Here is a 25,226-nt window from a genome sequence, read left to right on the forward strand (position 1 = left end):
GCGCCTGGGTGGCTCAGATGGTTAAGCGTCTGCCTTCAGCTCAAGTCATGATCCCAGGGTCCTGGAATCAAGCCCCACATCGGGCTCCTGGCTCAGTGAGGAGCCTGCTACTCCCTCTCCCTCTGCCTCTCTCCCTGCTCATGCTTTCTCTCTCTATCTCTGTGTCTCAAATGAATAAATAAAATCTTTAAAAAAAAAACAAAAAAACATTGTACACAAAACAGTATACACATATTAATTACAATTCTACAAAAATATAAATGCACATTGATAATGATTGGAAAAGAATATTGGATAATATAAGTGCCATTCTAAGTTCATAAGATTTTAATAATCATTAATAATTTTAACTTCAATTACTTGTTAAAAATTAGCAAGTATACTATAATTTTAAATTTTGGAAAATGTAGATCATTATACTATACTATCATAAAAAGTGTAAGTATCTGTAAGCCATTACTCAAAATGAAACACATTATTATATTAGTACTTATCAATAAATTTAAATGATTATTGGTAGACATAAGAACAAGCTATTATATAAGCAAATAGTTTTTTTTAAGATTTTATTTATTTATTTGAGAGAGAGAGAGAGAGAGCACAAGCAGGGGGAGGGGCAGAGGGAGAAGTAGACTACCTGCTAAGCAGGAAGCCTGATGTGGGACTTGATCCCACAACCTTGAGATCATGACCTGAGCTGAAGGCAGACGCTTAACCGACTGAGCCACCCAGGTGCCCCAATTTTGTTTTCTTAAAACCTGCAATCTGAATGCTTATACTCAGGGTCTTTCCCTCACTCCCACTCCCAAACCCACATTCATCCCTCCTTGTCGTGAAAAACCAAATAGAACAAAACATGATTCAAATACTTCTACCTCCAGATCAGACTGTACATGGGGAAGTAAGCCCAGGTGTCATCCCTGCCACACACTCTGCAGGGAGGGCAGGACAGTGTGTTAGGCCAACCAGGTAGGACAGGATGACCCCCATTCTCCCAGTTCTGAGTTGTCTGATAGACACCAGCGTGTCTCAATCACACCCAACTTCCAGCATATCCCACTCTGGCTCACGTGGAAAGGAAGATCTCCCTCTTTCTGGATGCTACCACCGAGTAGAAGCCCTTCCATCCACTCTGAAATTCTTCCAAAGGAGGGCTAGAATGCTTTTGTGGTTGACATTAACAGTGAAGAAAAGGAGCTACTGACTAAAGACAGCTTCATTGATGAGCAAGGTGGGACTCCGTTCTCCTCCTATATCTTGCCAGTTGCATGTGGACTCTGGTTTCCCTACCTGTAAAATATGTTGATTCTTTTTGTCCTTTCCTACTTTTCAGGTGGTGGTGGTGATGGTGGGGAGAGCTGCTAGTGAATGCCAACTATGTCCCAGACCATCTGCTAAGCTCTTAACACGCATTTATCCCCCTTAATCCCCACAAAAACCCTTATGAAAAGTATTTGCATTATCTCCAATTTATATTTGAAAAAACAAGGGTTCTGAGAAGCTACATAATTTGCCTTTCGTTACACAGCTAACAAATGGCCATGAACGAACTTACACTCAGCTTCATCTGCTGATGCCAAAACCTGGCTTTTAACCTCCATCCCATATGTCCTTGATGTACATTTATAAAACATCAGACTCATAAACATAGAGAACAAACTGGTGATTGCCAGAGGGGTGGTGGGGTGGGGGACGGGCGACATAGGTGAGGGGGATTAAGAGGTACAAACTTCCAGTTATAAAACACGTCCGTCACAGGCATGGAAACTCCAGCACAAAAAATATAGTCAATAATATTGTAATAACATCGTATGGTGACAGACGGTGGCTACACTTATCGTGGTGAGCTTTGAGTCACGTATAGAATTATCCAATCAATATTGTACACCTGAAACTAATATAACATTGTACGTCAACTATGCTTCAATAGTAAATTTTAAAAAATCATAGAAAATCATGTTAAATACTCAAAAAGCCTAAAAGAGACATATTACAAGATTCATGGAAACAGTTTCATGTCATTATCCTTTGGATGTGTTATCATGGTCCAAAATAAACTTCATTTCTGAAACATTCTTTCCTACTTGTGGAGAAGAAAAACAACAAAAAAAGCATTTTTAAAAAAGATAGTTCTCAACCCAGGGACCTTGCAGTGGTGTGATACCCGCCCAGAGCACCAGAAGGGACCTTCGCGGTCATAGAGATGAGTCACCTCCTTTTATAATTGAAGATACTGCCTCAGGGAGAGTGGAGAGTTCATGGCAAGGCCACAGAGGCTCCAGTCCAAGCCCGATTTTGCCAGGCCTCACTTAGTTCTCCCCTGGACCCTTCCACAGAGCTTTAATCTCTGCTCAGATGGTTCTTGGAAGCACTGAAAAATGTACTTGTCCCGTCTCCCTCCCAGTCTCTCTAACTTTTCCCCCTACCCCCATCAACCACATCCTTGGGCCCTTGGTCATCTCAAGCTGTCTGTTCTTGCTGGACTGTCTGCTTCACAGAGCTCTGCAGGCAGGTGCAGGAAGCGCTGCAGGTGTGAGCTTTAATTAAACGATGAGAGACACCCCCCAGACCCCCACTATTTTCAGCTCACCACACGCCAGGTAGTCTTATCACTCGGCTGCAGAGCGCTGCCCACATAGGAAGACAACTGCAGCCGATGTCCGCAGAATGCATCTTCGGCCTTTGCATAGATTCGTGCAGTAGCAAAGGCCTGAAATATAACCGAACAAAAGAATGAGATCTATGGAAATAAAGTTGATGAGAGCCCCATTCTTTAAACATCTCAGCTAGACCCAAATAGAAAATCCTCTATGGAACACACTCCAATCAAGGTTTTGCCAACCCCTTTTGGATGGAGCTGCTGTTGATAAGGTCACTACTTCATTTAAAACATCAGTGGACAATTCTCAGTTCTCTTCCACTTGAATATCAGTAGCATTGGACACAATTGAAGAAGGATCAGTGCCCAGATAATGATGTCATTTATCTGAGAGATTCATCAATGCCCTGGTGACAGAGTTTTGGTAGTGAACACCGAAGTAGACCAGCATTTTTGGTAGCTATTGAATATATATTTGTGTTCAAGTTAACTGTGTATAGGTTCCTCTATGAAATAAGTTCAGTTCTTCTCAGTTTAGCTTTCTCTTTTTTTTTAAGATTTGATTTTTAAGTAATCTCTACACCCAACATGGGCCTTGAGCTCACAACCCCGAGATCGAGTCACATACTCTACCAACTGAGCGAGCCAGGTGCCCCTCGACTTAGCTTTTTTATGGTCTTTAGGAAGTACCAAATCTATCAAGATGCATAAATTTGTTAAAAATCTGTTAACCCTAAGAGGATATAATATTATCAACTGCTATCCAAACCCCCGCAACTTGGTGAGTCCACTATGCATCAGGAATTGCATCGTCTTGTGGTTGAGGTAACAGATTTTACTGGAGTCTTCTGGAACCTCACTGCCCAGGTTCAAATTCTGGCCCTGACGTTCACGAGCTTAGAGAACAAGAGAAATAGAAAACATTCAAGGCTATGAGGAGCAGTTGCATAAGATTCTCACTGCATAAAAGTGCTCAGCCGAGGGAGGGGTAGCCGTGTTCTGTCAATGCCCCTCTCACTGAGCCCTGGGTCCAGTGCAGGGTTATGTCTGCCTGAAGGAAGGGACTCTGCTTGGAGAGGTGTGTGTCCAAGAGATGTGTCTTTTCAGAGGAAGTGACTTTTTTCTAATTTGCACAAAGCTGCCAAATGGCCCAGCAGCAGCCCTGAAACTGGGTTTTTTAGTGGCAACTCTGAAATTGGGCCTTTGTCTTCAATATAATTTGGTTGTGAGATCAGTTAGATGCGGAACTCCAATGCTTAGAATACCACCTGCCACGTAGCACTCAATAAATATTTGTTGAGTGAATGAACAGAAAACAATCTGAGAACAAGATGTAAGTGCTGAATGTTGTGGAATATAGCAGTATTTCTATCCAGGAGGTTTCCAAGACTCAGGGAACCAGAAGGTCAAAACTATTTTTATGATAATACTAAAGCCTTACTTGTCTACTTCACTCATTCTCTACAATGTACAGAGTTCACTGATATGGTTTCAGATTCCACATTGCAACTAACCTTGAAGAAACTATAAATTACCCATTTTTAGAGTACTACCAAAGAAAACTATCCACAATTATCTGGAAAGGCTATTAGAGTACTTCTCTTTGTTTGTGAAGCTGAGTTTTCTCCATACATTGCATCCAAAGCTGCACATTGCAAATTGCACCAGATTGAATGCAGAAGCAGATAGGAGATCCAGTTAAGTCAGACAGTAAAGCAATTTTTGAAAACATAAAACAATGGTACACTCCTCATTAAAATTTTGTATTTCTAGAATGTGTCATTTATGTTAACTCTTAATGTATCATTATTGTTACTTCAAATGAATTCCTAGATAAATTTTTGTCATTTACCCATTGTAATTTTAATTTGCTTAATATTAATAGCTACCACTCATATCAACAAAAACTCTTTAGGTTTTTTCATGATTTTTAGGAGTATAAAGTGGTCCCAAGACCAGAAAGTTTGAGAACTGCAGAAACGAAGCAAACTAGATGATCAGAATCATTTGGGGAACTTTGTGAAAATACAGATTCTGGGCCCCACCCCCGTAGATTCTGATTCAGCTGAGCTGGGATAGAGCTCTAAGAATCAGTATTTTATAAGAACCCCCCTCCCCCATAACTGATCATCAATCACTGGTAGAAATAATATACATAATAGAAGTTTGGGGAAACACAGCCCCTTGGTGAGTCTGTGCTACAGTTTTCAGAAAAGGCTTCAGTTATCCAACAAACATTTATCCAACACGCACCGAGTTCCAAGCAATGTTGGGAACATTGGCCAGACACAGGCAGTGTCCTGAAGAGACTCACCAACAAGTGGGAGAGACAGACAGGGCAGGGAAGGGGGTTATGATGGGGGAAATAGGGAGCTGTGGAAACAGAGAGGCAGGGCACCCCACTTCAGACAGCTGGCCTTACATGATGGGGAAGTTCTGGTAAACTGAGGGGAAAGGGTACCAAGGACCTAGATTATGAGTGATGATCTGGAAGCAGATGGTGATGATGCCAAGGTGGTGAGCAGTATGTTGACCAGCCTGGCTGGCAGGGGCGGGGGGTGCTGGCTAAAGAGAGAGCAAGACAAGATCAGAGAGGCAGGGTGGGCCGGACAATGGAGAAGGTTAACCCCCATTTGCTGCTTGGAGTCTGGTGAAGAGATGACGCAAGTCAGGCTTTAGGATCACAACTTTGGTACCGTCGTGGAGGGTGAGGAGCTGGAGAATGGGATGCCTGCTAGTCAACAATTAGAATAATGTGATTCTGGGGCCATCCAAACCAGGCAGGAAAATAAGCAACAATGTTCATGACCATAGTCTATCAGAAATTAGATAATTCGCTGAAAATCAGACAGTGGGATTGAATAAGTTCAATAAACCCTCCCTGAACATCCTTTGCCCTCTTTGTTTGGATTTCATGAATCATTTTATAACAGCAGCTCTTGAAATTTTAGGGTCATGGACTTTTTTTTGCAAATCTGATGAAAATTTTAGATATTTTCTCTGGGGGGGTGGGTGGGGAGCGTGGAATGAAATAAAGCAAAAAATTGTGTGTGACGAGGCAGGATTTCCTTCACTCTCATGTTTCTTTATCTTGTTTTCTCTTATCTTGTTTTCTCTTGTTTTCTCTTTCTTTCTAAAAATAGGTGTCATTTGGTAAGAGTGAAAAAAGAAGAAAGAAAAGAATGCTTTTTAACAGAATAAGGCACCAGAGTTTTCCTCTAAGAGGTAGTGAATAGCTGCAGTAGAGAGGCTGGGGTAGAAATCCCATGCTGAAGTCCGGGAAGCCTCTTCCTGGGGAGCTCGAAGGACGCAATACAGGGGAGGGGTGGAGGGGGACAGGGACTGAGTCCAAGCACCGTGGAAGGGGAGGGGCTAACGAGGTCAGGCGGGGTTTGACCCATGCCTTCATGGAGAAAGTGCAGAGACGTACTCGATGAGAAGGAGTGATTGCCTAGTAATAAGGCTTTCTTTCTGGAAGGGCACTGTACCTTTATACGCACCAGACCTTGTAGCCATAACCAAGTACAGGTGTTACCTCTTCACTTAGCTCCTTATGAGCCCTCATCTTCCACAGCATTTGGGACTGGTCTTCCTCCAATCAGGGCCGCTTGTCACAGTTGTGAATGCCGTTTACTGAACAAGGCTGTAGGCCAAAGGGACAGGGGAGACTGAAATCCAGCCTGTGCTGGGCTTGCCTGGGCTCTGTGGGCTGGCCTGGGGCCATGTGCATCCAGAGCAGGAGCCATGTTCAAATTCTCACAAAAATGTCCTGCAAGCTACCAGCGCACTTTCTGTTCACCTGCCTCCTCCCCTTCCCTTTACCACAGGGGCCGTGGCAGACACCTGTTAGTTTGTAAGTTTCCACAGTATAACGTGGCCAGGAACATGGACCAGACTCCCATCTCCCCTCCTCCCTCCTCCCTCTCCTTACTCTGCTCCTCCATCCCTCCCTTACCCTCCTCCCAGAGCCCCTTACACGTGGACTTCCCTGGCTCAAGAAAGGAGATTGAGGTGGATGGGGGAAAATGACTCAGTCCTCGACAAGCGTGCTTCTTCTACCAAGAGCAGAAAGAAGAAAATCCAACCCAGACGGAATATAGCAGCCTCCCTCCTCCCCTTGGCCCAAGCCTCAAGCTAAGAGAAGTTGTGAAAAAGCACAGCCCATAAATGGTACCTGAGTAACAGCCACAGAATCAAAACCACAGGAGAGCTATGCGTTCCCCCACGGCTGTGGGGTGAACAGGCTTGGCTGGGTTCCAGATCACACACCTGCTGTGGTGCAAGCTCTGGGCTAAGTCTTTTGGCTGGAATCAGCCCCAGGTTCAATCTAGCTGAATTCCCTCCCCCTCTACCTTAAGAGAAGCTTTGAAAGTGTGGGAAATGAGAATGTTACCCCACATGTAAGCCCAGCTGACTTACCCACTTCCGGCAGTCCCCTCTTCCTCCCAGGGGACTAGGCTCCTGCTGCTGGAGATGGTCCTGTCCCTGAGGCCCATGTGGGTCTGCTTCTGCTAGTCTCATTCCTACGAGAGCAAGTGAAGGCCCAGAGTTTGATTTGGAGCCACGCAGTAACCTGGTGCTACAAGGCTTTTTACTTCAAGCTGTGACCAGGGGTCCATATTCATCATCATAATAATGGCGAGCCTTTTCGGTGCATTTATTAAGTACCAAGCCCTTTCTATTCCATATCACCAAATTTAAGGCCGCCTCCTGAGGAGTTATTCCCACCCTAGATGAGAGAACTGAGACTCAGAAATATTGTAAAGTTTGCCTAGGGTCACCAGCTCCCACACACTCCACAAACCCAGGCAAAAGGACCTCCTCCTTCCTCTTTAGATATGGACATCTGTCAAACTCTATTGCAGCCTTTCTTCAAGGAAGGCGGCCTCTGGGAGTCCATTTCAAAGGTCCACACTTGTTAAAAATGGCCAGATAACCATTATTAGACTACACACAGAAAAAAAAGAATGTCTGGTTAAAAGTCAACTAGACATTGTCTGACAGTCAGCTGGGGATGGGGCGGGCAGTGGTGCAAGGGAGACTAGTTTCTCAGACAAGTCAGTTCCATTAGAATCCCAGCAGAAAATCGCCCAAGGGTTTTATCAGGAGTACTGATTTCCTTCCCAGGAGGAGGCTTTGAATTATATCACACACAGAAAAGGTCTGTCCCAGACCATCTCTGGGACAATTTTTCTTTCAGTGCTATTTTGGTGAACATCATGTTGTACTGATGTAGTCCATGACCGGTGCAATCTAATTACATAGTAAAACGCATAATCATGGTGTCACAGTCATCCTCAGAAAGCATCAACCTGTCTGCCTGGTTTGTAGCAGGTGCTTACTCAATGTTTATTCAGAGAATGAATAAGCTAATGAATGAACTTTCCCGAACAGAGAAGAAACGAGTGAATTAGATCGACACTGCTCCAAGTGTCATCCAAAGACCAGGCAGGGTAGGTCTGCAAACTATTACCAGACCACCGCAAGATAAGCACAGAAATCAAGAGGACATATTCAAAGTTGTTTAGCAATTGGATAATGTCTACTGAATCTAGTAATAAAACAATGGGACTTACATTTCATATGTCCCTTTTTGTTTCATGTTTCCTATTCTGTGTATTTTCTTCTAGGAATTTGATATGCTTTTTTTTTTTAAGTTTTTATTTATTTATTTGAGAGAGAGAGAAAGAGAGACAGAGCACAAGCAGAGGGAGCTGTAGGCAGAGGGAGAAGCAGGCTCCCCACTGAGCAGGGAGCCCGATGCAGGACTTGATCCCAAATGCTGGGATCATGACCTGAGCCAAAGGCAGACGCTTAACTGACTGAGCCACCCAGGCACCCCTCGAGATGCTTTTATTTTTATTTATTTATTTATTTATTTATTAAAAGATTTTATTTATTTATTTGACAGAGAGAGACACAGCGAGAGAGGGAACACAAGCAGGGGGAGTGGGAAAGGGAGAAGCAGGCTCCCCGCAGAGCAGGGAGCCCGATGCGGGACTCAATCCCAGGACCGTGGGATCATGACCTGAGCTGAAGGCAGTCGCTTAAGCAACTGAGCCACCCAGGCGCCCTCTCGAGATGCTTTTGAACAGTATTGGTCTGCAATGATTGGAAATTTTTTTAAAAAAAGGTCTTTTACTACAGCAGTTAAATCAGACAATCACAGACCCATTGGAAAGGCCAGATGACTCTGACTCTATCCCATGAGAGGTTCCATTCTGAAAAAAAATACCCTGGCAGAGAAAGAGATCCTGAGTCTGCCATACACAGAGCTCCAGCCAAGGAGCTCTAACAGCAGCCTTACCCAAGATGACTAGTCATTTTTTGGAAGCGAGAGAAATAGAAGTGTCCAGTCCACCTCCTCATCTACGGCTTCTTAGAGCTGTACCATAGCTTGGAGGCTAGGCAGCTCTCACGGTCTCCTCCCTCCCCTACCCCTGAACTTCAGAACGAACCAGGGACAATCAGAGACGTTAGCATCAAAGCAGAGCCGAATCCGAGGCTCTGTTGTGGCAGGATGGGGGTTTTCTCCCCCCCACCACCCCTCTCCTTACCTTTCTCCCCAGTCCCCCTCATATTTCCAATACAAAGTTCCATAGACAGCCATAGATGCGATGAACAAACATGCGGTTATAGGTTCCTTGGAAAAATCTGGGGTAGTTACCACCCTGCCTTTTTATACAACGGTGTAGGAGTATGTGTATTCATTAATATGCTGACATTGAAAGCTGTTCATAATACAGTAAGTGAAAAAAAAAAGCAGATTGGAAATCAGATTATACCAGGCAATCCTATTTTTGTAAAAATACGCACATATGTGTATACGACATTTCTGGAGGGATAAATACAAAAAAAAAAAAAATGATCTAACCCTGATTATCAGAGTGATTTTTATTATTGTCTTTTTGCTTGGCTGTTTTTTCTAATCTTTTCAACAGTAAGCATACATTTTTATAATGTGGGGAAACAGATCTATCTAAAGAATTTATTTCCTTTATGATTCCTTTAACCTGTCGCAACCAGGCTGGCTTACAGATTTCCCTTCTGAGCATATGGTGGAAGGTTGGGAGAGCATCCTTCAGGATGCCCCTGGACCCTTCAGCCCGAAGTTGTTCTGGGCCCATAGCTCTGGCTGTTGAGCTCATTAGTAACAGGCAAGGCAGAGCGGCTGTCTGGCCATGTGTCCTGGGTCTTCCTGCTTCTCTACTGTTGTTGGTTTCATGTGGGGGCCTTTGTCTCAGACATTTTCATTTTTTTTTTAATCACCTACCAATGCCCCTGACATTTTAAGTAAAGGGCAAACCTTTAAACGTCCATCATTGCAACCTGAAACAAACAGACACAGAGTTCACAGCTCAAAGGTAGAGAGGCTAGAAGGCCAGAGGCCTGAGGGAAGAGGGAAGAGCACCCAAGACTGAGTCCCACCTCGGCCTAAAACCAGCTGTGTGTCGTGGGCAATCAGGAGACTCAGTCCCCTTCTCTGTAAAGTGAGGAAGTAGGGCTCAATCCTTCCTGACCTCCATTCTAACTCCAAATGTGTGAGTCTGGTAATATAAGAATAGTAATAACATATAACATGCTATAAATATTACATAAATAGTAATACTATATAGTATAACAACTGTAATAATATAATAAAAATAATAGAGAAGCAGAAGAAAATGTTTCAGCCCTGTTGATTTAAATATGAGACCCTCAATGGAAACATATACTAATAGAAGGGGAGAAAAAAATTAATGTGTTTGTGGGCAGTATCCAGAAAATAATGCAAATATGGTTTGGGGCCTGGATTAACAGATAATTTCCTTCTTTCAGACTTTTCCATTTGTCGAACAGAGATATAATCTATGTCTAGCTCACATAATGAGTGTTCAGCAGAAAACCACACACTGGTGGGTCCAATTCTTAATTTTAGATGTGTTCTGATAATAAGGAGGACAACAGTCACAGCCAGGCCTTGGAGATGGAGACCTCCCTTCCAGTCAGTAACTGGGTGTGCGGCCCAGACACGTCCCCTCGCCTTCTGGGGCCCCAGCTCTCACTCCTGTATTCTTGTGCGTGTCAGTGAGGCCTTAGCTTTCCCAAACCTTGGCTTCCTTGCCTGTAGAATGAGCATTGTCTCGAGGCAACATAAGACAACGTCCACGAAGCACTTGATGACGCATCGAGCGCTTAGTAAATACTGGCCATTATCACAGTGAGACCTGGAGAAGTGCCTTGGACATTTTTCACGAGCCATATGAATGAATGAATACGTGAGATGATGGTAATGAGGAAGGAATGGAGTTCAGCATCTACCCAGACACCGGAGGAATCAGGGATTTTGGGTGTGGGGGGTACCTAGCTGCAGAGAGAAAATGATGAAGAGGAAGAGGAGAGAGAGGGGATGGATTTCAGAAGGACATCTGTGCTGTGATTATTGGGGCTTTCTGATAGCTTTCTTTTCTTTCTTTTTTTTTTAAATACGTTCAGTCAAAATCCTCAGGAAATCTCCTCGTTGCCTGAGCCCACAGCAACGTCCTCCAACAACTGCCTTGGGTTAACTCTGGTGACTCGCTTGCCAATTGTACCCTTGCCTGTTTCCCTCAGTGTAAAAGCTCCACAGACAGGTGGGGCACCTTCTTATGTTCTATCTAAAAGGGCCAGCACGGGGGCGCCTGCGTGGCTCAGTCATTAAGCATCTGCCTTCGGCTCAGGTCGTGATCCCAGGGTCCTGGGATCGAGCCCCGCATTGGGCTCCCTGCTTGGCGGGAAGCCTGCTTCTCCCTCTCCCACTCCACCTGCTTGTGTTCCTGCTCTCGTTATCTCCCTCTGTCAAATAAATAAATAAATAAAATCTTTAAAAAATAAAATAAAAGGGCCAGCATGGCCAAAGGTGTCAGCAGATGGGCCCCCAGGCTCAGGACTCTTGCTGCCTCTCAGGCCCATGCAGCCGGCCCCACGCAGATTCCTGGAACCGCTCCGTGGGGCCCAGCAGGCAAGTTCTAGGCTCTACTCTGAGTCCTATCTAGACCCTGCCTTCTAGTCATTTCCTTCCTTGTTTTCAGAATCAGGGGGGAAACCACTTGCCTGTGTCAGCCCCAGCCCTACCCTGCTGCTGTAAATCAGGTCACTTTCTGCGCCAGCCTGTTTGCCCATCCAGCCCATGGAACAGTCCTAACCCAACAGGCAGAGGGGCTGGAATCCCCCGTGAAGTCAGTCACTTCTAAAGGGAACTGGGTACTGAACACTGATCATTGTGTAAAGCATGTGCGTCCCTCTCTCCAGGACGGCAGAGAAAAGGTTAAGCCTGCTTTCTTTTTCAGAGGCGCGGTTTATTTTTAAATGATGCTGTATGTCTACACCATCTAGGCTTCTTCTTAAAAGTTAAAAAAAATGAACTACTGAATATTCTATCTCCCTTTTCCTAACTTATTTTCTTTATAGCACTGCTCACCCATCCACCCACTACCCATCCAATGGGATATGCCAACATTTTTTTTTAAAGATTTTATTTATTTATTTTTAAGAGAGAGAGCATAAGTTGTGGGGAGGAATAGAGGGAGAGGGAAAAGCAAACTCTCCGCTGAGCAAGGCCAGGACCCTGGGATCATGACCTGAGCCGAAGGCAGACGCTTAACCGACTGAGTCACCCAAGTGCCCATACCAAAATTTATTTAGCCACTTTCTGTTGATGACATTGGGTTGTTTCTAGTTTTTGTTATTACCTACAATGATGCTAAAAACATTCTCACACATGCTTCCCAGGAAATCTATGCAAGTGTATTTCGAGGGCATGGAATTTCTGGGTCAAGGATATAGGCTAAGCAACACTACTAAGTGTTGCCAAATATTATACCAATTGACACCCCCAAGAACATCATATAAGACTTTCAATTGTTTCATATCCTTGCCAAGCCTTGATAGTGATACTTTTTAATTATTTGCCAATATAGTGGTGGATTTTGTTTTCATTTCCCTGACTACTCATGAAATTGAGTGCCTTTTCTATTATTTATTGTCAGGCCATGCATATTTCCTCTTCTGACACATGTCCATTTTTAGATTAGGCTGTTTTTTCTTATTGATTCATAGTTTTTTAAAATATATTATGGATAAGAGCAGAGCTTCTTAAATATAAATATGTCATTAAAAGACACACAATTCTTGAACATCGCTATCCCAAAACTATTCTTTTGCTTATTCAAGTTAATCAACATGCTCTTCCTTTCTGCATAGGAATCTGCCAAAAACATAATGACACACAAAAACATAATGACAAAAAACATTTGAACAATAGTTTACAAACATAAAGCACTTCCACAATCATTATTGTACTAATTCTTAGAATCACCCAGGAATAAGTACCTTTTTTAAGACAGGGAGACGGAGGCTGAAAGACACAGGACCCAGACTTTCTGACTCCAAAATAAACCACAATTATCTAGCCTCTTACTCCTTCCTGATGGCTCTTTAGCCACCATTAAGTATTAAGTTCTGTGTCAGGATATATTTTAGAATCAACCAAAAAAGTTAATGTGAACTTTAGGTTGAATCAAGTACTCTTTATGAACTTATATCACAAGTTAAATTCTAGGGTTCATTTTATCTTTTCTGGTGAAAAACTGCTCAAGATCTTGGCCAATGATTATGTTTTCCTTTAACAGAAGAGATACAACTTGAGCAAAAATAAAGCCCTACCCTTGAACTGTTCTGATCCGACTCAGTTCACATGATTGCCTTCTCTGCATTGGGGATGAACACTCACAGATGCCCCGTCCCCTGCCTATCATAACCCTACAGATCTCATGCTGGGTCAATGCCCTTCCTTGCTACCAAATCTTTAAAAGGAAAGAGCCAGGTTCTTCTCTCCCTTGTCACTCCCTCATTCAGAGGAAATATGTGAAGCCCGAGGGATGGAAAAGTGAGATAAGAAAAAGAGAATATTTTTCAAGCTTTTATAGCATCATATCATAATGTATTTCATCTCTGCCATTTCACATACAATCAACTTGTGAAATTACACTTAAAAGCCAAGGGTTAGGGCTTAGAGCAGGGACTTTTTGCAAATGATGGTGCTCTGTTAATAAGGAGGATCTTGCTTTCATTACCAGAAAGAAAAATAAAAAGGGAGGACTAAGATCAGATTGGAATATTTTATTAAAAATGACGTTTAAAACATAAGCCCCCTGACTGGTGGGGGTGGGGTCTACAAGGGTGCATGAGATGGGATGTGGCAAAGCCATACATACAATCAGGCTGCTCTGGGAGGAAGTGGGGTGCAGTGGTTTTGAGCAGAGCTTTGTAGTCATACAGACCTGCTTAAGACTCCTGGTGCTGTCACTCACCTGCTCCCTGGCCTCAACCTTGTCACATCAACACGCCGAGCCTCAGTTTCCCCATGTAAGATGGTACTTATTAGCGTGGCCACCTATACACCATATGATAATGCACACTCAAGTGCTTAGCATAGAGCCTGGCACATCCAAAGCGCTCAGTGAACTTGAACCTTAGGATGCTTTTGGCTTTCTTATTGCTCAGCCTAATTTCATCACACTTGATTCTGCTGTATGTATGTATGTATGTATGTATTGTATGTATGTATGTATTTATTTATTTATTTATTGAGAGAGCATGAGTGGGGGGAGGGGCAGAGAGAGAAGGGGAGAGAGAGAGAGTCTTAAGCAGGCTCCACCCTCAGCAGGTGGAACCCAATGCAGGGCTTGATCTCACGACCCCAAGATCATGACCTGAGCCGAAATCAAGAGTCAGACACTCGACCAGAGGAGTCACCCAGATGCCCCTCTGCTGCCCCGTTTAGATAGTATAAAGTAAAACCAAATAGGATGAATTACTCAAGCACTCATTCATTCTTTAACGTAAACGAGCATATTTAACACTGCCACTTGGAATAGTTAAGGCTATGCATATAATAGTCTACAACACGGTACAGTGAGTTTGAAGTACAAGAAACAGATGCCCGGACCTAGGCAGGCAAAACACATATACACTCGTGTAGAACATACACTGCGTGGACTCCAGCAAAATGACTTCACTTCCTACCCGGCAAGGCTGGGAGGGGTCTGCTTCCTTCTCATAGCCACCTCGCGGCCTAGCAGCCCAAATCCTCCCTCTCTTTCCGAGTCAGTTCAACACAACTTTGTTGAGCTACGGTTCCTTCCCTGTGCCGGGCTCTGGGGACACTAAGATGCATATGAGGTGGCTCTGCCTTCAAGAACCCAGGGTCTAGCAAGGGGGACAGACACCAGTTGGCCTCAGTTTCTGCCAGGCCCTTGGGGAGGACTTATATACATGGATTCCTGTTCTCACGGGTGTGAGGGTACCCAGGGGGAGCCTTTAAGCTTCGTTCCTGCCAACAGGCAGAGTGTTTCTCTGTGTGTCTGCCCGGGCGAAGGCAAAGCCGTTTGACTGGGCCCTCGACGGCTTGCCCTTCTTCCTCCTCTTCCACCATGGAATCACCTCCTCTTCCCTCACTTAGGATCAGGTACCTGGGCCCTCCCACGTTCAGACAATCCCCCTCTCCCATCTCCCTTCAGCAAGAGAGAATGAAAAGCCTGGGGACAGCCAATTTCAGTTAAGTAGAAATTCATTCCTGCTAACATGTTAAATACCCTTCCACCCTAAAGACTGGCCCCTGAAGGAAAACCTACCTGAGTGATTTAAGACTGTTCTTTGTTGGAGGAGAGGATCGGGATCAACAGGGAAATCAGAGGAGATGAGCTATCCTAGCTTCCCCTGCCTGGTCGGCTTTCAAGCCCTCCAACCCTCTGGATGTGCAGTGAAGAGAGCTGGATATAGCCACTCTCAAGCCAGGCACACGGGTGACACAGAGGTGAGGACAAGTCACAGGACGGGAGGACTGGAGATGTCTGGGTGAAGGCAGAGATGTCAGTCCCAGGGAACTAAACTAAGAGAACCCCGGCCCCCAGGGACTAAGATCCAGGTCCAGGGCCTTTCCCTGGATGTGAATGAGAGAAGAGGAGAAGGAGAAAGGAGTCTGGGGATGAGCACAAATCTGATCTTGACACTGATTATAGCTGTAAAGGACTGAGCACATAAGGAAACTAAAAAATCGGGTTGGTCATGTCAACATAAGTTATGCAGTCATTCATGCCCACTCTCTGACCATTTGTATGCGATGGTCTTGTTGAGCTAAAACGATGATGTACTTCAACAAATGTGGTTCAGAGTAGTTCTAAGTTTTATTCAATTAGGTGAGCAAATGATATACGTGGGTGCCCACCTTCACAATTTCTCCCTCCAGTTACATAGTCCTCTATTCTCAACTTTAACAGCTGAGCAATATCATTCCTTTTAAGCTATTAGATATAACGGGGTTGGAGGAGGGAGAGATGCATCCTTCTGTATTCAGTATTTCTCTTGATAGCTTTTTATTATCTGAACAATTGCTATACAGTTTGCCTGTTCCCTGTGCTTGGAATTTGTGGATTTTTTTTCACTCAGGTGTTTCATATTCATGAAATAGTAAAAATGATAAGTTCCCACCTTTTTTTCCCTTACACACACACGTATATAGGTAGACGCCTTCCCGGCGATTTGGATTGGATCCTAACATTAATAACTTATGTTACCATGCCAACTCAGTTTAGCACTCAAATAGCAAATTTGCTAATTTACCATCACACAGAAATTTGAGCCTGCTCTTCTTCAGAAGATCTACAACCAGCTAGGAATCACGGTGTTGGAAGAAGCAGGCAAAGTGCTCCTGAAATGAAAGTGAGACTTCCTCACTTCCATTCCGTTCTGATTCCCTACCTAGAAGGTTTCCCTTCTGTCTATTTTGGTGAATGAGGGAGGAATGCTTAGTGCACAATTAGACTTCTTTGGGTAAAAGGTAAGATCATAAATAAGAAACGCTTTTTTTAAAAAAACATATATATAATTATAGAGAAATCTAGTGACAACTGTTTAAAATTTAAATTTTTAATTAGGCAGCATTAAAGAATCTTATGTTATTGAACTGTATTTTATATACAACTCTGAATAACAGGTGGATGGAAAAGTAATTGCAAGGATCCGGCCATGGTCATTTTAAAATTTGATTACCTAGGAATATCTAGCGGGCAAGTGGTCTCCACAAAATCACTACATGGGGGAAAACACTACAAGGCTTTGGCAGAGCCCCCAGAGGGTTATGTCACTCATACAGCAGTTTGTGTTTGGGACCATGTAGGGAAAGACTTTCCAAATGTAAAAACTAATTATATTACAAGAGCTAGACATTGTGTTATCATTTAAATAAAACCTGTCTTTAAATATGGAATTCTTGGAAAAACTCACTTCATTGTCCAAAATGATGGAGACTACTTTGTTTTTTTTTAATCAAAGAAGGAAATCTTCATTATAGAACCTTCTAATCGGACTGGGCAAGAGCTTTTCATATGTAGAGTGTATTTCATAAAAACAGCCAGTGGCCAGCCTCATCAGCGATGGTATCCTAAGGCAAGTGCTGTGACGGACATTCCTAGAAAGAGCACCAGTCCTTGCTGGCTTGCCTGCTCTCCCTGTCCCCGTGAGTCTTTGCGGGGAGCAAAGGAGTGTGGGCGGAGTCTCTGGGAGGCTAGAAAATCTTGCACTCGTTAATGGAGAAGAACCTCCTTCTGTTGCGTCTCCTGGCTTGGTTGACAGCAGTCCGGACAGCACACTCGAACACCTGCTGAACCCCCCTGTTGCTGAGGGCCGAGCACTCCAGATACCCCTTTGCTCTCACTTCCTGGGCCAGTTTTTTCCCTTCCATGGCACTGATGCAGGAGGCCCTGTGGGTTCCCATCTCCCGCTGGTCCGTCTGGGTGGCCACCACCAGCACGGGGGTGCAGGGCAAGTTGCTCCTGATTTCGGCAATCCACTTGTTCTTCAGGTTCAGGAAAGAGTTATGGTTGGCCACAGAGTAACACATCAGCACCACGTCGGCCTGCTGGTAGGACAGGGGGCGGATACTTCGGAAGGCGTCATTACCTGCTGTGTCCCAGAGGCCCAGGCTGATCTGGATGCCATCCATGAAGACGTCCACACCTGTGTTCTCATACACCGTGGGCTTGTAGGCCTCAGGGAAGGTCTCTGAAGTGAAGCGCACCAGCAGAGAGGTCTTCCCCACAGCTGAATCTCCCACCAACACACACTTGATGGAACTCAGCATCTTCCCAGCCTGGAGTCCTAGTTACAGGTTCAGAATCCCAAGTGAAGGGGCCCTCAGTGGGCTGCTGAGGCCAAGGCCATTCACCGCAAGGAATGAAACCCGGAGAAGGTTGTGTTCTCAGGGCCCCAGGCAGCAATTCTCCCAGTCCATCCGAGGGAGACACACGATCTACATTGGAAACCTCCAAAAGCCAGTCTTCAACTGCAACAGAAAGAAAGGGGAGGGGAAGGGGCGGAGATTGAGTCTTTCTTTTTCCTTTTTTTTTTTTTTTTTTTTATAGAGAGAGCTCTTGCAAGTGGGGGCAGCGGGGAGGAGCAGAGGAGGAGAGAGAATCCCAAGCAGGAACCATGCTCAGCACGAGCCTGATGCGGGGTTCGATCCCACGACCCTGAGATCATGACCCGAGCCAAAATCAAGAGTCGGATGCTCAGCCAACTGAGCCACGCAGGCGCTCCTTTCCCTTTTTAAAGACTGGGAGCTTCCTCATTGGCACGCTGATTAAACACGGGGCTCTCCTCGGTGTAGCCGTCCAACCCACTGTCCAATCACTCTCCCCTTTGGTGAGGAAAGCTGTGCACATACCCCAGCCCAGACGCCCACAACTCCACCCAGTCATGAAGCAGAAGCTGGTTTTATCTCTAAATCAGCCTAGTGATAAAAACACCAGCAACTGCTCTGATATCAACATGAAAAAGACCTCAATAGCAACCTGATGGGTTGAATGCTCGCTCTCAAACAGCTCTCTGTTGCCTTCGGCTCCACTGAGGTGGGGAAGACACAGACAGCAGCTTCAGGTTCTAATGGATCCCAGCTGCTTTGGGAACTGCAAGAAAGAGAAGGATAAATTAGAGTGACCATATATGCACATCCCTTCATGTATTGATCAATCAGCCAGTCCTCGGCTTATGTGGGAATTCATGCTGAGGTCAGAGAAAAGAAATCACCAGAACTCTAAAAATTTGCTGTGGTTTTTCTCTTGAGGTTTTGCCCAAAACTGGCTACAGATGTAATAGAAACGGCACCGTCCTTTGCATTTTCTGCACCTGAAATCAAGCTCCATAACTGATACGATGACCTCGCTTTGAGCGCGTGATTTCATCTCCAAGCCTCAGTGTACACATCTGCAAGAATGCCACGAACTGAGGAACGGCTTCTCAGAGATGTTGTGGGGAGTAAATTAGCTCTTTTTTCCCAACGTTTCACAACAGCTACCTATGTATCAGGAATTCTGCGGGGCCCTGGTGATACAAAATAACTTGCTTAAAAGCAACCCTGAATTATTCAGTGCCTGCCACTTAAACAGGGCAGCATAAATATGACAGCATCTGCATTTCGTGGAAGGGTCAAATAAATTCTCATTCCCTGCAGGTGTGAGAGCTCCAGACGATGAGATCAGCCTTGGAGACAGTGTCCTGTCTGCCGAGGGACGTCATGCAGGCCAGCCAGCTTCAGATAAAGGAAAGGTCTTTCAGACCAAAATTCAGAATAAAGGTTATTAAGACAATCTGGGCTTATAAGCTTCCCCACTGACGATATTCCTGACTTGTCACATGTAAAGCAATGTATAGGTCTGCCTCAAAACATAATTTTTTTAAAAGATTTATTTATTTATTTTAGAGGGGGGAGGTAGGGGCGGAGGGAGAAGGAGAGAGAGAATCCTCAAGCAGACTCCCCGCTGAGCACAGAGCCCCATGCAGGGCTCGATCCCAGGACCCTGAGATCATGACCTGAGCTGAAACCAAGAGCTGGCCGCTTAACTGACTGAGCCACCCAGGCACGCCTCAAAACATAATTTTTAAAAAATAACTCCTCTAAATCCTGCCATTCCCTTCCAAGAAATCTTTATTCTTATCAACCCATAGTCTCTGTTTAATGACATAATAGCCTTTGCAAATGAGTTAATCAAATGCATAATTCACAGGATTTTCACATATTCATTTTTTAACGACATGTGAGCTGGGTGATCTTGGCCAAGTTACTTAACCTCTGGGAGTCCTGCTTTCTTCATAAAAATGAGAATAAGAAAAGTACCTCTTCATGCAATTATTATAAGTATTCAGCATGTGGAGAGTCTGTCTTAGCACAGAACCTGGCACATGGGACCTATAGGGAACCATTATGTTATGTATTTCCACTACTATTTATTTAAAATGCCAAATATTGAGGCGCCTGGGTGGCTCAGTCAGTTAAGCATCAGACTTTTGATTTCGGTTCAGGTCGTGACCTCAGGGTCCTGGGATGGAGCCTCTAGTGGGACTCCCCACTCAGCGGGGAGCCTGCCTAAGATTCTCTCTCTCCCTCTCCCTCTGCCCCTCCCCCCACCACTCTTCTCGCCCGTGTGTGTGCACTCTCTCTCTAAAAAAAACTAAAATAAAAAAATAAAATGCCCTATATTGAATGTCCATGGCACGGGGATTGGGATGTCAAATGTTTGGGTAGACTCTGTCTTAAGACTCACAATGGGTCACTTTCATGCACCATGGTCCTGGATACCTACCTCTTTGTTACCAGACCTTTGAGCAAGGTCTCCTTGGGGGGCTCTGTCAGGTCTCAGACTTTAGCCCTTTAGGCCTCAGATGACTTAAATATGTGCATTTGTGACCCCCTCATTACTTGGTTCAGAGCCAAGACCTTTTAGGACATTTTTGAGTTTTATTTTGATGCCAGTGGAGCAGGACTGGAACTAGGAAAAAATGTGCATGTGTCAGGCTTTTGGTTATTAAATAAAATCTTTCTAATAGATTGAGTGAGTAAAAGCCAAATTTCCTGAGTAAGTCCCTGCAACAAGAAGACGGTGAGGCAAGAACGAGGCAAGAACTCCAACTTTAAATTTGGGTGGATCTGGAATCGAATCCTAGCTCCCAACCAACCACCTATGCAACAACCTTAACAGAGTTTCTTAACCTCCCTAAGTCTCTGTTTCCTCCTCTGTAAATCAGTGTAATAACATCTACATCACTGGGTTGCTGAGACTATTAAGTATGCTTAGATGTATGAAATCCCTAGCATAGGGCATAATGTAAACATACTATATGTACATAGTGAACACACAGCAAGCATACAGTAAGTAGTCCTTAATATTAACACCATTGTTAGAGAATAATTACTAAACACAATGCTAAACAATGATTAATTATAAGTGGGGAATTAAAAGTAGCACTATAGAGGTTTCTCTGCCCAAGACTGCCCTGTATATCTTACACCAAGCCATGAGGGCCCAAAAAGGGGGGATTCCTTCTTGTAGCATGAAAACAAAAATATGATGTGAACAGAGAAATTCCTATTTGAGCCTTGCCACCTACCAAGCTGCCAAAAGTCAATGACCTTCATTCCCAGCCAGCTCTAGCACTAAGAGACACATCAAATCCGCTCTCAGGGCCTCAGTTTCCCAAATTGTAAAGTGGTGAGACAAGATTAGCTTTCTCTGCAGTCTATTAAAACCGAGGCCAAAGGAGAAACCTTCATTACCTACCTCAGTGAATACAAGAACCTAAATTTCTGTGTTGTTCTGTAGCAGTAAAGAAAATGATAAACCTCGATGTCACGCGTAGCCTTCAGCAGATGGCTAAATATGGAGCTGGGAGAGGGGAGGGGAGGGCCTCCGGTCCAGGTTAGAGCACTACCCTATATAGACATGACAGATCATCTCCCGTTGGCGTGTCACATGTACCCACAAAAGAGCCCCTGTGGGTCCCATTGTCATTCTGGAAGGCCGATGGGCTTGCTTTCAGTGGAATATCTCCTAAAATGAGAAATTCTCCCTAAAAGGGCCTGTCGGTGAAAAACAGATGCAGTTTTTCTGTAGTGCTACACCAGTGGCTAATCGGCAGGGGAGCCCCCATTTTATGTCTCTCCACGCAGAAGAGTTTCTGAGTGTGAATTCAAATGGCATCATGAGGGAGGCCACTGAGTGACCCATGAGGACTTCAGTCACGCGAGAATCAATGCACCTTCAATCTCAGAAGCTCTCAGTTCTCAGGAACTTGAGTTCTGTCTCCCTTTCTCCTTTTTTCACCATTTTCACAGAAAGTACACCTTCAAGGGGCCTGGATGGGTCTCACACAGAGGGAAGATGGGAGCGAGGCTTCATCCCCCAAGGGCAGCGGTATAAGGAGGGAGCTTCTGTCCACTGCAGCAGAAGGACAAAGGCAGACGAGAGGGAGGGCATAGGGACGAGGCGCCCTGATCCACTTCATCTTCTGGAAAGCTGAGGGCTACCCAGTAGGAAATGCAGGATTCGGTCTGGCCTCGAGTCCCCTCCCAACTAATAGATACTCATTCTTCCCTCCTGATCTTTCTTCGGACCTACTCTGTGCTTCTCTATTTGTCTGCAAAGACCTTTCCCTTCACTCACCCCCCAACTCCCACCCCTTCTTGAAAAGGTTCTCTGATGAGCTGAGCTGCTGCTAGATCAGGCATTGTCGCCTCTGTGTTGTCATAATCTATCCCCACCGACCCGTCAGGTAGCCATCATCATCACATCCTGATAAAGTAGTTAGCCCTCTTGAGCTAATCCCTCCTCTATAAACCTGGAATAAGACCTGCCTTACCTTCCTTGCAGGAAGCGGATCAGGTGGAAATTATACCAACACAGCAACAATTTGTGTTTGTACTTGTACACAACTGTACGTTTAGCAATACTCTCTCGCTTATTCTGTGAGACAGACAGCCGTTCAGAACAATAGAGCACAATATAAGACTAAGGTGAAATTATGACCATATTAAGTAATTATTATTGCGAGTTCTAGGTTATCTGGCCTTTGATTGATGTGGCTTATTTCAAAATGCGGACGGAATCCTCAGCTACCTTTCTCGAAAAATATGAACCAAGACGGCCTCTCGATTACAGAGGATGCATCTAAAAGTCATCCTCCTCAAAAGGGCTTTGGGCAAAAGACCTGCACTAGCAGTAGCCAATTCATTCATTAAGGAAATGGATTCTACCACAAGTCTAACACACTTAGATGATTAAGAAAGCATCGTGTTCTTCAGTGACCCATCTCCCGCCAGGACCTTCTGTCAGCGACCCCTCCACAGCCTAGCAGGGACACCACAGCGAGACCAGGCCTTGCCCCGGATGGTTGAGCCCACGGAGAGCTCCCCATCTGGCAATGGGGTTGGGTGCTTCATTTCCTATCTTTTCCTTGGCTGGGTGGGTGCGGGTAGGGGGGAGCCAATTCAAAAACTCTTAAGCAACTTAATAGAAAAAAAGTGTAATTATCTCTAAATGTTATCACTCCAAATTCTTACTCAGTTTCATTCTCTAATAAATATACACTTATATAGATCTTCTAAACATTTTCTCAGATTTTTAAAAAAATGTTGATTTTCAGCAGTCTACACACTTGCCAGGTTTTAGCTAAAAAGCTTCTTATTGATTCAACAATTCTAAGTGCCCAGCCATTCTCCATGGTTAGCCGAGTCTTTGAGTTAGTTCTCCAGGATTTCTCCATCGCTAACAACTGTGCTCTTTCACATCTAAAATATATCTATGCATATATACGTATATATAAGTTACCTTTATGTGGGATGATTTCTTAGGGATTATATTCACAAATGTGGCATTACTGGGTCAATGGTTGTTTTGTGACTTTTATTCACATTATTCAGCCTCTTTCAGGGACTGTACCAAGTACTTTGTATTATTCATTAGTTGTTTTATTCATTTTAAGAAACATTTGTTTGGGGCTTCCTGTGTGGCAGGCATCATAACATGTCCTAAGGGTGTCCTAGTAAACAAGACAGTTGCTGTCTGCATAGAAATTACTGTTTCTCAGCTGTAGAGACTTCGAGGAGTTTGAGAATCTTGCCTATGGTCATATAGCAAGCAAATGGCGGGGGCAAAGTGAGCCCTAACTAGTCCGACTCCAGAGCAGTAGCAGCCGCACGTGTCCCCCTCGGCCCATAATTCCCACCAGCCCTAGCCCATGCATCTCCCATGCAACCATGCTTCCTATGCAAACCCAGTTTCAAGACACTTTAAATGAGGTTACGCCTTTGCAGCCACCATCTTTTTAAGTACGGTTTTATCTTGAGTTTCATCTTACAAGAGTTCATTTCACTAATTCTCAGCCCTACTTTAGTAATTCCCCTTAGCATGTTTCTCATTGCTACAAATAATGATTAAATTCCCCTTCAAAATCAAAGAAGGAAATTAATTCATTTTTTTAAAGATTTTATTTTTAAGTGTTCTCTACACCCAACGTGGGGCTCGAACTCAAACCCTAAGATCAAGAATCACATGCTCCACTGACTGCACCAGTCAGTTTCTTTTCTTTTTTTTTATTTTTTATTTAAATCCAATTTAGTTAACATATACTGTATTATTAGTTTCAAGGGTAGAATTTAGTGATTCATCAGTTGCATATTAACACCCAGTGCTCATTACATCAAGTCCCTGCTTAATATCCATCACCCAACTACCCCTCAGTTTATTTTTATATAAAGATCATCTCTGTTTCAAATGAATTTTGTTCTGAAACTTTGCTTGCAAGATGCCGGTTTGCAAATTTTGTTTTATTTTTTTTTAAAGATTTTATTTATTTTTTATTTTTTATTTTTTTATTATGGAGCAGGGAGCCCGATGCGGGACTCGATCCCAGGACCCTGGGATCATGACCTGAGCCAAAGGCAGACACTTAACCATCTGAGCCACCCAGGCGCCCTTTTAATTACGTTCAGTTAGCCAACATACAGTACCTCATTAGTTTTTGATGTAGTGTTCAATGATTCATTAGTTGCATGTAACAACTTTTAACTCCGTGTTCTCCAAAATCAAAGTTCTAAAGCAATGTTTACATTCCTAATTATAAACCCTATTTCATCCTGTCATAACTGAGTTAAAACGGAGCACCACCAAGCACTGAGACTTCATATTATCTCAGTGCCCTGAGCCTTGAAGCCTCTGAGCCAAGAGCCCTGCTCCTCTGACCCACAGGCCAAGCAGGGAGCATGGCACCCTTCCTCTCCTCTGTTCCAGCCACCCTGCCCAGACTGGTCCCTACCACTCCCAGGAGCACAATAATCAATCAGATCGTCGCCACTGGTCTAGAGTTCCCAGCTTGATCCAAGTAAGGAACGAGGCCCGCCAGCCAGCCAGATGCCCAGAGCACCATCAAGGAACACCAGAACCTCACCTCAGAACGAAGGTGGCTGGGAAAATGTAGCTACCACAGCTTTTCCCAGAGTAATAATAGAAGGCATATTCTGAAAAACTGTGTGGAGCTGGGGGTGCAGTCCATGTGGGGCATGCTCAAAGAAGATCATATGCTCTCTGAACTTCTTATGAGGAACCTGAATTTCATTTACCAAAGGACACATATTTTCTCAGTTGGGCATGCATGTTTGGGGCCCAAGCTGAACTGTTCAAGGAAAGAGAGAGCAAAGAGGCAGATGCATGCATATCTAACCATTCTATGATGTGATGCTGCTATAAAACAAGATTCTCAAACTACAGCTCACCCGCAG

At 44.2% G+C, this 25,226-nt stretch overlaps 1 protein-coding gene across 9 annotated transcripts in view; it reads right to left on the bottom strand.

Annotated features, from left to right (window-relative positions):
* Nucleotides 1-509: 509 nt before the first annotated feature.
* Nucleotides 510-25,226, bottom strand: part of RHOH (ras homolog family member H) — a 60,663-nt gene continuing 35,946 nt past the window's right edge. For 6 of the 9 annotated variants that reach the window (XR_014143199.1, XR_014143195.1, XR_014143197.1 and 3 more), the window contains 5 exons: nucleotides 18,469-18,582; nucleotides 16,904-17,960; nucleotides 16,241-16,328; nucleotides 7,019-7,122; nucleotides 5,648-6,242 (listed from right to left, as the gene is read on the bottom strand). Coding sequence is in view for 1 of the 9 variants with exons in the window: in XM_031027003.2 (XP_030882863.1) it covers nucleotides 17,184-17,759 (576 nt within the window). In the remaining 8 variants the exon portion in view is untranslated. Of the gene's footprint in view, nucleotides 2,711-5,647; nucleotides 6,243-7,018; nucleotides 7,123-15,780; nucleotides 16,329-16,530; nucleotides 17,961-18,468; nucleotides 18,583-25,226 lie in introns of those variants that run through there. The other 3 variants (XR_014143193.1, XR_014143194.1, XM_031027003.2) reach the window with 3 other exon arrangements.

Source organism: Leptonychotes weddellii, chromosome 2, assembly GCF_054177405.1.
Source record: "Leptonychotes weddellii isolate Sample4059 chromosome 2, ASM5417740v2, whole genome shotgun sequence".
NCBI classification, from domain to species: Eukaryota; Metazoa; Chordata; class Mammalia; order Carnivora; family Phocidae; genus Leptonychotes; species Leptonychotes weddellii.